The following is a 12500-nucleotide window of genomic DNA, read 5'->3' on the forward strand; positions in this document are numbered from 1 at the left end:
CACACATTTATTTCCGGTGGAAAATAATTAAACTCTTGTAACGGCATCTTCTGTTACATTATGCTCGTTAAATCTTCCACTCTGACACTGAATATCTTGTTCAACTAATAATAACAATTTCAACACATATTTAAATATTTCTTTGTCGTAACGTGCTGATTCTCAGGTGCAGCATCCAACCGGGTCCGTGTAGACACTAATTGCATTACCAATAGCGGCAGGCTCAAACACACCTGGCTCCATCGGAAACACACGAGCGTACAGAGAGCCTTTCCTGCACGTAGCCTATACAACATGGTTGAGGGACCCCAGTATCTCTTTTAAAGTCTAGATGCAGTTGTGTAAGCCAAAGCTCTGTGACAACACTATGCAGATAATACGCATGCACATTCCCTTCCTCCCGTATAATCAGCGTGAGGTCACGACCCCGGCGGAGAGGATACGGGCAGCACGAGCGTCTCCGTGTAGCCGCAGTCCATCACCAGGGCGGAGTTGATGCCCAGCGTCATGATGGCCATGAGGTGGCTGGGAGCGAAGAGCACCGAGGGCACCTGAGGAGACGGAGGACAGAGATTCACTTAAAGGCACACTAGGCATGATACGGGAGGAGATCACTTAAAGGCACACTATGCAGGTTCAGGTGTATTTGGCGACCATAGGAGTTCCTCAGTTTACAGACTGTAGTTTAAGACCAGGCTTAATCCATGCAGAGGAACCTTGCCAATAAGGAGCAGCACTACACCAATGATGAGACTTCATCAGAACTAATAAGCTTATATGGGACTCTGAAAATGACTTAAAGGACTGAAGACTAGCTGGACAAAACAACTGATCCAAGTTCAACAATCCACATTAAACCAAAGATCGTATAGTTACTAAGATGAATCATAAAGGGTTTTTTCAATGGAACAAAATAGCAGCACTTCCTGCCTCCTAAAGGGGCGTGTTCAGTGACGAAATAATCGGTTTAGAAAGGTGTAGAATTATTTCTCCCATATAAATACCTCCGTTTGCCTCCTAAATGGGAGTGGCAGTTGCGTCACAATGAAACCAGAATGTACCCTCATATGAATCGTCTCGCTTTATAAACCGTCTCTGGTTAAACCCAGGCTTATGCCGTATTGCGCTGGGTTATAACGTGCATATCGTGCCACTGGTTCCTCCACTCTTGCTTCTTTTTGTGGCTGTTTACTTGTGTCTGCTAGGCTGGGTAAACCCTGTCTGATCAGCTAGTGATTTGGATTTTGCCCTGCAGCTCAGGCTGGAAACATGCACATCTATCTCTCCTGCTTCCTGTCCACGTTTGCTGGGTCCAATCACAACTAGCTTATCCAAAAGAGCATCCGGGTCATTGGTCTGATTAGTTGAAGACTATCCAAAAGCATACAGTCATTTGAACTATGCCCATTGATCACGCCTCTTGTGCAGTAGAAATAAAGTGCAGACTCCCCAGACTAATGTTAAAAGAATGAGCTTAGTCTGGTGATAGTCAGACTATGTCTGTCTGCCTGTCCACTGACTCACACATACACTAGGCAGGAGCACTCTGATTAACAGAGAGTATTCACCGTACCTCAAACTGCTTGAAGAAGACTTTGGTGAGGGTTTCTCGGAAGTGTGAGGGGCAGAGAATGGACTCGATGATTACCACTCTCCTGTCCCGAGGGTTGACCAGAAGATGCCTGAAGAAAAAATAACGTTGGTTACAGAGGGCTGCTTCTTAAAGTGACATACAATATATCAGCGCAACAGAGTGAGAGCATGCATGCATGCATACCACACACCAATGCAACTAATGTTGCATTAGTGATCGAGATATCAGTATCACGCTACCACAACTCGCCACTGACAACGCAGGACAGTGAGATAAAGCACAGGAGGATTGTGGGAAATAAAGTCCGCCCCCACCTGAAGTACAATGTGTGAATGAACTCCTTCAGGATGGTGTAGAGTTCCTCTGTGTTGATGTTGTACTGTACTACTTTGATGGGCTGCAAGGTGAGGGAAAAGCAAATCACATTTATTTTTCCACATTTCTTTAATTATTTTATTCTGGTCTAACATGGACCAAACCTGACCTTATTCAGAGTTGGGGTGAATAAATACTTAACACTGTTCCACTGACCTGCTGAAGGCCTGGTCTCTGGATCTCACTAGGGATGATGAACCTCGGACCAGTCTCCCCAGCAAACCCACATCTGTAACACAACACAACAGTTATCGTGCACCATAATAACACTCATTTGACGTGGCCAGGTTGTGCATTCTCATAAATGCACTCATAATTCTCATAAGGTTTCAATTCAAGGCCCCTAGCAGATACTTATTCGCTACACTTCAGTCTTATGCTACTCATATGACTTGCCCTAAGGTTGGTTTTCTGACTGTCATCATCACATGCAAAAAAGCCTTGTCACAATTGACCACTGGTGCTAGGTCGGCTATGAAAAACAACACTACGGTAAACACTAGCATTCAAATTGGACACAAACAGACAAATGATAACCGTTTACATACATCAACTGAGTCTTTTTTACTCCAACTAGAAGTTAACGTCAGAGCTTGATTAGTCTGTAATGCTAATGACATCATTGCTAACCGAGCTATCTATACATTTCGTTAACGCTTCAAGACCAGTTTACTAAAGCCAAGAACGAACACTGAAAATATACCATTTCCGACCAATATTCATTGCTGTCTATCCCCGAAACAGAGAAAAAAATCACAGGACAGCTAAAGTTAGCAAGTTAGCTGTTAGCTGGTACAACAAAGTTAGCACTATGCATAACGCACACCATTTACCATTCAGCACACCAATTCAATCATACCGAATAAACTCACTTTGTGTAGGCTGCTCCTAAATCTATTACAACGGCAGTCTTCTCCCCTCCGCTCCCTAAACCTTCAAAGAGAGGCATTTTGATGCTTTAACCAGAAGCACAGATAAGTGCTTCTGAGATACAGAGTTGCTAGCTGCTGCTGCTAATGGACACAACAACAGCGGCTGTCACTGGTCACTGCGCAGGGCGGGGTCCTACCCATAGACAGTAAAAGATATGGACAGAGCTATCACGTAGACGGCAGCAGAGACCGAGGAAGCAAATTTCAACGGTTTTTTTAGGTCTTCTTATTCCGTCATAGGTCTCCTGCGCAGGCTCAGATGTCGTACATGTGACGTAGGCACGTAGTCTGACCGAGTCTGACCTATGGCGACGCTTTACTCTCGCTGGACGCATGCGCCTTTAACACTTTAGCATTGACTTTCGAAAAACGTTAATTACTCCGCCGATAAGACAGTTACGAGATCATTATGTCAATTTCACAATGTAGTATGTACCCCGACAATAGAAAATGTTCATATAAAGGCTTAAAACGCTTCAGCTGTAACGTTATTTGATGTCAAAGTGGCGCTTACGCCCCATAGGATTCAATGGAATGGCCAGCTAGCCACGGTCTTCTCGTTAGCATGGCGGCCGCCATACTGTCTACACTCTCAGAACGTTCGCTGCCCCCTTGGTCCTACCGAACCGACTGACAGCCGAAGCATTGCCTGAAACATTTTATCTCAGGAGCTTGATACATTGTATCCTATTCCTAGAAGGCTGATATCTTCTTTCGTCCTTACTCTTATGCGCGTATATTGTTATAAAGAAAATCATACTATATATGAATAATATTGCTTATTATTGCTTTTCTCCCTAATGTAGTTTGACCTTTTTTTTTAAATTGTTCACTCTTAAATTAATTATTGTATTGTTTTTATTTGTATGTCGCCTTGGAGAAAGGCGTCTAAACATATATTCACTCTCTGAGCTGCAAATGCACACGGAACAATTCAGTGATTTCTATGTGGTAACTTTTAGGGTAGAGGCGATTAAACTAATGGAACTGACAACCTGGCTCAGAAAATGGATGTGTTTTGAAAATGTCTAGGCCTATTAGATGGCTTTTCACCATCATGGCTTTAAAAAAAAAACCTCCTCTGAAAACGCAGAACAACAGTGAACAAACTACATTTGCTGTCTGTTAAGTAGGCTACTCACTAGGCTATAACTGTAACTTAAACTTTCCACTTATTCACTGTCATTATTAAACCCCATTTGCCCTATTCCTCCTCTCTTGGTGTGCACTGATCTATTTTCATGACTTGTTGTGATAGACTAATACAATCCTGAACAGTTCAAATGTGTCTATAGGCTCCTGCAAATTAATATGATACATTATGTCTTTTGTGTTTCTTATCTGTCATTCATGATTAATCTAGCATAAATCAATTTAGTATAATGATTCATCAGAGAGCATGAAGCCTTATCATTGAAGAGTTTCGGGACAAGCTATTATGCTATTATTTAGCTCTGTTTAAATTCCTCATGGACTGAGTCGTAGCCTAATGTGTGATAAATACGAAGCAAAGGCCCGCTGAAACATGCATAGGCGATGCGCGTGCATGTTCAACCTTGCCTGCCACCACCGCTCTGGGAGCGCGCACACACGTGCACTTCTCGCGCACCTCGCATTGAGAAGCCTGGTGGGCTACAAACATCCCGGTAGACATGCTGCCGAATCAATAGTGACTCAATTGCAGTGCGTGTGCTCTGAAAAAAAACCATAACATTCATGAGACACTTTGGGATGAATCAGAACATGAGATCGGGGTGAATATTTTCAAGATCCACAGGTAAGGACAATAGGATCATTTTCATCCTCACATACTTTCTACGTCAATTTCTCACTGGTAGCTAAAATGAGAAGGATCTTTCTGAAAGACGTGATACGTAAGATGTTTCTTCTGTATAACGATGAAGTGGTGCATGTTGCGTCTCATTCACTTGAACGAATACGCCGATGTATGTGTCAGCTATACTATACATTTTGTGTGTTCTTGGTAAATCAGAGTTTCTATGAGCCATTCCTCTTGCGCAGTCGAGTGCGCAGCGATGGCTATTTTTCGCGGTGAAGAAGTCCAGCGCCTGTACGTGTTTTCATCCTAGAGTCTGTCTCATCACTTGCATCCTTAGCAACGCCGCCTCTCTTGGTCCTTCACGTGTCCATGGACTGTATTGATTTACGAATGATTGACTACTCGGCAAGTTGTTATTGAAACTGATAAATACCGCTTGTAAATAATTAATGTCCCGAATAGAAATAGGATATATATTTCAAATACAATAACGTCGTCATCATACTTGAATGTTTTCCGCAGCCCTGTGGCGTGGGTTTGTTTTGGCATATACTGTAGACTATAAGTTGAAATCAGCCTTACACATTGTCACAGTGTCTACTAGATTTCATTGTCTTCCAGACTCAAGCCAGTGCTATTTTTAGGGGCTGGAAGTAGAGTGCATTGCAGTGTGCTGTGTCAGGTTTCTACTGTGTGTGGCAATGAGAAATAGAGAGAGAGAGAGAGAGAGAGAAAGAAAGACAGAGCAGAGAGTGGGTGTGAGTGAAAAGAGTGAGAAAGGCTATTTCCATTCCCTACCCACTAAGATGCATTTTTTTCTTTGCCCTAATGGTTGTATCATGTGCGATGAAAAGTTATGTAAAATCTGCAAAAGAATACAGCATTTAAAGTGATCATTACAATGTTCCCTCATTTAAACGCTGGACTCTACATAGACTATATACTTTTAGGATCATGGTAATGTGTCTGTGCAGCCAATACAACTCCTGGTGTCCTGTTGGGTTGGACACATTTCCACAGTGTTTAAGCTACCTGTTTGTTATTACACAAGTATGACTGATAGCAGTTCAGCAGCCAGATCAATTCCTACTGGAATACTCCCGGGCCCTGACCTTACTCTGATCTGGCCCTGATATGGCCCTGATTTGGCTCTGATCTGGCCTGTACCTTGTCCTGAGTTGTTCCTGGGTGAACTGCCACCTGCCTGGCCAAAAAGAGGTTCTGCGTATGAAGCCAGAAAGAACACATTTGAAAGGTTCTGCGTGTAGCCAGAAAGAACACATGTGAAAGGTTCTGTGTGTAGCCATAAGAACACATGTGAAAGGTTCTGCGTGTAGCCATAAGAACACATGTGAAAGGTTCTGTGTGTAGCCATAAGAACATGTGTGAAAGTTGGTGTGTGAGATAACGGAACTCTGGCTAAATGAGGGGGAGGAGCGTTTGCATGCAAATGAAGAAAAAACAATTTAATTGATTTAATCCACTTAAGCATCTGGCCGTTCTCTCTCTATCACCCTTGCTCTCTCTCTCTCTCTGTCTTTCTCCCTCTCTCTCTCGCTATCTCTATTGCCCTCTCTCTCTGTCTCTCTGTCTATCTCTCTCTCTCACTCTCTCTCTCTCTCTCTGCCCCCCCTCTCTCTCTGCCCCCCCCTCTCTCTCTCTCAATGCCAAAGGGTCCTTCTGGCAGTTTGGATGTGATCCCCCCATCCACCGTAGCGCTCATCTCCTCTCCTGTGTCCAGCAGCTTTCACGCCCCTCTGCCCGCGAGCCATGGTGGGCTTGTGGCCGCTCCTGGGCCTCCAGTTGGCCGTGAGCGTCCTGTGGTCCGAGGCTGCCCCGCTGGTGCCCGAGGCTCCGGGGACCTTCGCGCCCCCCTCGGGGGCACCGGGCTGCGCCGCCCGACAGGACAGACAAGCGCCGGAACAAGCGCCGGAACAAGCGCCGGAACAAGCCACGGAACAAGCCACGGAACAAGCGCCGGAACAAGCGGCGGACGGATTAGAGCCGCAGCTCGCCCAGCGCTGGAGCTACGAGTGCCCGTCCGTGCCAAGGCTCGCGCCGCCGCCGGTGCCCGCCGCAGAAGCTGAAGCCGCCGCAGCCGAGGACGAGGGAGAGGAGGGAGAGGAGGGAGGGGCGGCCGCCATCGCCGGGGGAGACCGTGCTCCACTCACGGAGGGCGACCCAGCAACGGCAGCCAGGGAGGAGGAGGAGGAGGAGGAGGAGGAGGAGGAAGAGGAGGAGGAGGAGGGTGGGATCCAGGAGGGGCTGCTGCAGGGAGGTGCTGTAGAGGAGGAGGCGCGGGGCCAGGTGACGCTAACTACCACCTCCACCACCACCACCACCTCCTCCTCCACCTCCTCCGCTGTGGCTGCTAGCGCGTTAGCGGGCGCACAGAGCCCTGTTGAGGAACGAGGGAGCAGCCCGGCGCTAGTCACCTCCACACCCTCAACTGCCGCCGAGCAGCAGGCGCCATGGCAACCACCCGACGGGCTCGCAGACGGGCACAGAGACGCAGCGGAGCCAGGGGACAGGGTGGCACACGAGGAGGAGGAAGAGGAGGAGGAGGAGAAGGGAGATGAGGAGGAGGAGGGTGAAGGAGAGGGTCTGGCACACTTCTTACGCGCCGCCTCAGTCGGCGCCTCTCCTGCAACAGACGGCACGAGGGGCAGAGCCGCTGCCTACGCCGCCACCAGCGCCACCAGCGCCACCACGCCCGCCATGCCAACGGCAGCGCCACCCTCCGCAGGGCCGTCTGGCCGCGAGACAGATGGCCGGGGCGCAGCGCAGATGGCCCAGCAGAGCGGCGACCTCACGCAGGCCGGGGGTCACGCCGCCGCGGGACAGCGGTCAGGCAGCCCCGCACACACCCCGGGCACCGCACACACCCCGGGCACGGGCACGGGCACGCCCGCGCGGGCAGCGCCAGAGGGCCACTGGGGCGGAGACGAGGGCCGCTGGGAGGCAGCGCTGACCCGAGCTCCCCTGGGCACACCCTCGTCTCCAGACTCGGAGAGCGCGAGGGAAGCAGCGTCCACGGCTGCAGAGCGCAATCCGCCTCCGTCCGGCTCTGTCCAGGAGGGTCTCCTCGGCGCCTCTGTCCAGCCGGGCGACGGCACGACGTGGCCGGTCCCTCACGGCGAGTCCTCGGCGGAGCGCAGGAGCCAGGAGGAGGAGGAGGCGGCAGCAGGGGTCACTTCTCCTGCCGCAGGACTGGACTGGGCGTCTCAGATCCCGCTCCTCACCCCGAGGTCAGACGCTCCGCCGGCCGAGACGTGGACGGAGGCGGTGAGCCCGCAGGGAGGTGAGTGTGTGTGTGTGTGTGTGTGTGTGTGTGTGTGTCGCCCGCAGGGAGGTGAGTCTGAGACACGTCGTCTGCTGTGGCATCTCATCAACGCAGAGCAGCTCCTCTTGTGTTGTTTTTTGTGTTGTTTAGCTTGTTTTCAGGATTATCTTTCTGTCCATTACAGCGGCTCTCTGGGTTTGTGAGATTTGCATGCAAGATGTGTCATTTCACTTAGAATACGCAACAAAAAATAATTTAAATAAAAACAATGAAGATAATCTGACCATTCCTGGATGATTAAACACACCTGCACTGATGATGTTTGAGCTATCTCAAACATCAGAGAGCTACATTAGAGAGCTATCTCTCAACATTCATTTTGAAAAATGTTTTGGATCACTATCCTGATGTTTTTGGTTCATTTTGGTTATAGAAAATAATCACAGTTGAATATACATTGTTTTGAGTACCCGCCCCTGTGAGCTTGTACAGATACACGGTTGGTGGTGTTCTATATGCTGTCAGTGCAGCACACTAGCACAGCATCACAATGGCCCTGTGGTAGCGCTCGCGTCAGGTGCGTCAGGTGCATCAGGTGCGTCAGCATCACAACACTCGTCAGGTGTGTCAGCATCACAACACTCGTCAGGTGCGTCAGCATCACAACACTCGTCAGGTGCGTCAGCATCACAACACTCGTCAGGTGCGTCAGGTGCGTCAGCATCACAACACTCGTCAGGTGCGTCAGCATCACAACAGCCCTGTGGTAGTGCTGGCGTCAGGTGCGTCAGCATCACAACACTCGTTAGGTGCGGCGCCCCGCTGTGGGGCATGTTCGGCCGGCGTCAGATGTGGCAGCGTGGTGCTCCGAGCGACAGCCGGCGGCGCGTGTGGAGATGAGCCGTGACGAGCCGCAACACCCACCCCGCCCCACTCCGCTCCGCTCCACTTTGAGCTGCCGCTACCCCGCCGTCGCCACGGGAACCCAGGCCAGCCTAATTACTTTCTATTTTGGACGCGGGCGCTCCAAATAAGCGCGTGTGACGGCGGCGAGGAGAGCGGAGACGAGAGGCTGGGGTGCCGCGCGTCGCGCATTCCTTTGAGCTTTGCGTCGTCTCTTCTCTCGGCGGAGAGATTAAAGAGGAGCTGGCGTTGATGGCTCCCTGCGTGGAATAGATAGTGTAGCGTTGAGCTCCCTGTTGTCCCACTCACATGCGTCTGGTGTCGCTGGGGAAACAGGTACACACAGCGCAGTCTCTGGACAGCACCAGTCAGCTGTGTAGCACCAAAGGGGACCTGGCACTGGTCAGAGAAGAGCGTATAGGGAATGGGAGTAGCAGATTAGTATTATATAATATGATATTACATTACAGTGTGTATTGTGTTATGTTATATTATTTATATAATGACCAAAGGATGCAGAGGACCCCGTGTTGATCAGAGAAGAGCTTATAGGGAATGAGTTGCAGAGTATATAATCATGCTATATTATATTCTTATTATATGGGGAATATACAATAATTGTGTTATTATATTATATTCTAATCATATGGGGAATATGTATACCATTATAGGCCTACTGTGCAGGCTGACGTTAGTAAGTGGAAGATGCGCCGGGATGAATTATCGATGCTCACTCGTGTTTCTGTGCATATAGGTCCACTGCAGTCCAGCCATTTCAGGGCCTGGACAGCGATGAGTGACAGGTCGTATTAAATATGTATGGATCCTGCCTTTGTCACTCTGACAGGCTCAGTTATATTTCATATTTCCTTTTTAACTGTCCTCAAAAGCTACGCCGATTTCCATTTCAGCCTTGAAAAAGCCTGCTATAGAAAGAAGTTGTTAAATATTTGAGAGAGGGAGAGGGATTTTGGGAGCTATCTAGAGTAGTGTCCGTGCGTCCGCGCAGGGCTGGGGGGAGCACAGGCTTGGCGTTTGGGACGCGGATGTCTCCCACACACTTCCAGACGACATTTGTGCTCTAATGAAAGTGGCCTAGAAAAGTGTTTGAAGAGGAGACAGGAGGCGTCAGGCCCACATGAGGAGAGCTGCTCCTTAGAGAGCCACACACACACACACACACACACACACACACGTCAGGCCTACATGCAGAGAGCTGCTCCTTAGAGAGCCTCTCAGATGAAGATTTCGTCTTAATGACGAGTGTGCTCACATCACCAGAACACGTGGCCCGTCTCTGGCCTATTTAAAATGTGTGTGTGTGTGTGTGTGTGTGTGTGTGTGTGTGTGTGTGTGTGTGTGTTTATGGGTGTTACCTGAGACAGCTCTTATGTGATTTTGGAGAGCCAAACACCACAAGTCTGCACATCAGAGGAGACAGTACAGAGTCCAAAGCGTGCACACACACACACACACACACACACACACACACACACACGCACACGCACACGTGCACACACACACACGCACACACACAGGCACGTGCACACACACACACACACACACACACACACACACACACACACACACACACACACATATTTTACCTACTTTATTTATGTCCACAATTCTTAATGAATGTCAATAAGGAGATAAATGTTAGAGATGCAGAACATTGCTAAGGCATGATCCACCAATGTGGGTCTGATGACAATTCAAACAGCAGATTTATGGATACACACAACACCTTCTTCTCCATATATGGCGACTTCCAATAATGGAGGATATTGAGCAGTATTTGGCTATTTGCTTTGCCCTTGCTTTTGTAAAGCCAACTATCTTGAGACCCTTAATGACAAGCCTATGCACATGGCCCAGGCTGCCAAAGATGAGCACCAGATATTGACCTTTGTAGCCAAGGCCAGTTATTTGCTGTACATTTGCTGTTACTAGTAAGCCTCCTCTAGACAAGAATCAGAAAACAGCAGCCTACTTCCAGGATGAACACATCCCTATTGTGCTCATCAATGATTATACTGTAATATCAGGCCTGGTGGCATTTAAATCACTCTGTGTGTGTGTGTGTGTGTGTGTGTGTGTGTGTGTGTGTGTGTGTGTGTGTGTGTGTGTGTGTGTGTGTGTGTGTGTGTGTGTGTGTGTGTGTGTGTGTGTGTGTGTGTGTGTGTGTGTGTGTGTGTGTGTGTGTGTGTGTGTGTGTGTGTTGTGTGTGTACGCCCAATTTAAAGTAATTGCATCATTTCTGTCCTGGAGATGGACCTCACATTGTGCACACCCAAAATGTTGGTTTGTGCAACGCCACGGAGCACAGTGGTCACTCCATAGACATGTACTATAGCGTCACCACAGACCCTCGTGTGGGTCAGTTCTGTTGATGGACCCTCATTTGGGTCAGTTCTGTTGATGGACCCTCATGTGGGTCTGTTCTGTTGATGGACATGAGGATGTGCTGACACGTGCTGCCATAACACGGCTAGGTGCAGCTCCATGCATGACATACTAGGCCACAATCAGCTAGTCAGTATCAGTGAGAGAGATACATTATGATAGAATTCAATCAGGAGCTTTTCTGCCTATGTTTACACTGCTTAATCCTAAAAGAATATATTCTTATTCTTGAACTCACTCCTTTGTTTGTTTATTTGTTTGTTTGTTTGTTTGTTTGTTTATTAGTCAGTTAGTTTGTTTGTTAGTTAAGTTTCCTCTGTGTAAGTGAGTTGTGAAACGAGTGTTTGTGTTCCACTTCTTATGCTGCCCATAATCACCCTGCACAAACAAACAGCAGCTTCCTGGTTGCGTGTGTGTTGTGTTCTGGCCCAGATGCGCTCCAGACTCCCAGCACAATCTGTGCCCCGCAGCCTCCTCCTCCTCGTTCGCCACTCTGCCCGCGCCAGCTCGCTGCCCCCCCGGCTGCCCAGGCTGCTTGCGTGGCAAATGCCCGCTCTGCTCCTGAGCCAGTGGGGTGGTGTTGGCATGGGCAGGCTGGTGAAAAACACGAGGCTTTTTTTTCTCTCTCCTCTGTTCCTCCCCCTGTGCCAGCGGAGGGGCTGGGTGTGCTGTCGTCCTCTCAGGAGGTTGGCATGGAGCCCGCCATGTCCTCCGAGGACCTCCCGCTCATCTTCGAGCCCTTTGAGGACGCCACGCCGGCGCCCCCTGGTGGGAGAGCGCTGGCATGGCAGCCGCCGGCCCCCACCGCGCTGGCACCGGGCGCGCTGACGGAGGCAGACCTCGGGCGAGCGGTTACCATGGACGCAGACCGAGCCCTCTCGGATATCCCTCCCCCGGGGGCTGCCGAGTGGCCGTCGCCATGGCAAACGTCTGGCGTGGAGATGGCAGAGGCTGGCGAGACGTCCCCGTGGCCAATCAGCACGCTGTATCCCAGGAGACCAGCGGACCACACAGGTGGGTGAGGGGGGGGGTGGGGGGAGGGGGCGGGGGGGGGGGGGGGGGGGGTGAGCGCAGGCATCAGGGTGACAGGAGGGCCGCTGTCTCTTATTCGCATCAGATCCAGTTCAGATCCGGTTTAGATCCAGTTCTGATCCGGATCCCACCTGGTCAAGTCCTCGCTGTGGGCTCACTGCACTCTAACAATACGTTTCAGAAATACTAATCTGA

At 49.5% G+C, this 12500-nt stretch overlaps 2 protein-coding genes across 2 annotated transcripts in view; one reads left to right on the plus strand and one right to left on the minus strand.

The window, feature by feature from the left end:
• The window catches only part of actr10 (actin related protein 10), an 18872-nt gene extending 15840 nt beyond the window's left edge, over window positions 1-3032 (minus strand). The window contains exons 1-5 of the mRNA XM_062550921.1: window positions 2842-3032; window positions 2126-2198; window positions 1909-1991; window positions 1574-1682; window positions 444-551 (exon numbers count right to left, since the gene is read on the minus strand). Coding sequence (XP_062406905.1) covers window positions 444-551; window positions 1574-1682; window positions 1909-1991; window positions 2126-2198; window positions 2842-2918 — 450 coding nt within the window. The 5' untranslated portion in view covers window positions 2919-3032. The remainder of the gene's footprint in view (window positions 1-443; window positions 552-1573; window positions 1683-1908; window positions 1992-2125; window positions 2199-2841) is intronic.
• Window positions 3033-4523: 1491 nt separating this feature from the next.
• The window catches only part of LOC134097464 (uncharacterized), a 9965-nt gene continuing 1988 nt past the window's right edge, over window positions 4524-12500 (plus strand). The window contains exons 1-4 of the mRNA XM_062550333.1: window positions 4524-4678; window positions 6355-6871; window positions 6941-7982; window positions 11925-12287. Coding sequence (XP_062406317.1) covers window positions 6452-6871; window positions 6941-7982; window positions 11925-12287 — 1825 coding nt within the window. The 5' untranslated portion in view covers window positions 4524-4678; window positions 6355-6451. The remainder of the gene's footprint in view (window positions 4679-6354; window positions 6872-6940; window positions 7983-11924; window positions 12288-12500) is intronic.

Source organism: Sardina pilchardus, chromosome 12 (genome assembly GCF_963854185.1).
Source record: "Sardina pilchardus chromosome 12, fSarPil1.1, whole genome shotgun sequence".
Classification (NCBI taxonomy): Eukaryota; Metazoa; Chordata; class Actinopteri; order Clupeiformes; family Clupeidae; genus Sardina; species Sardina pilchardus.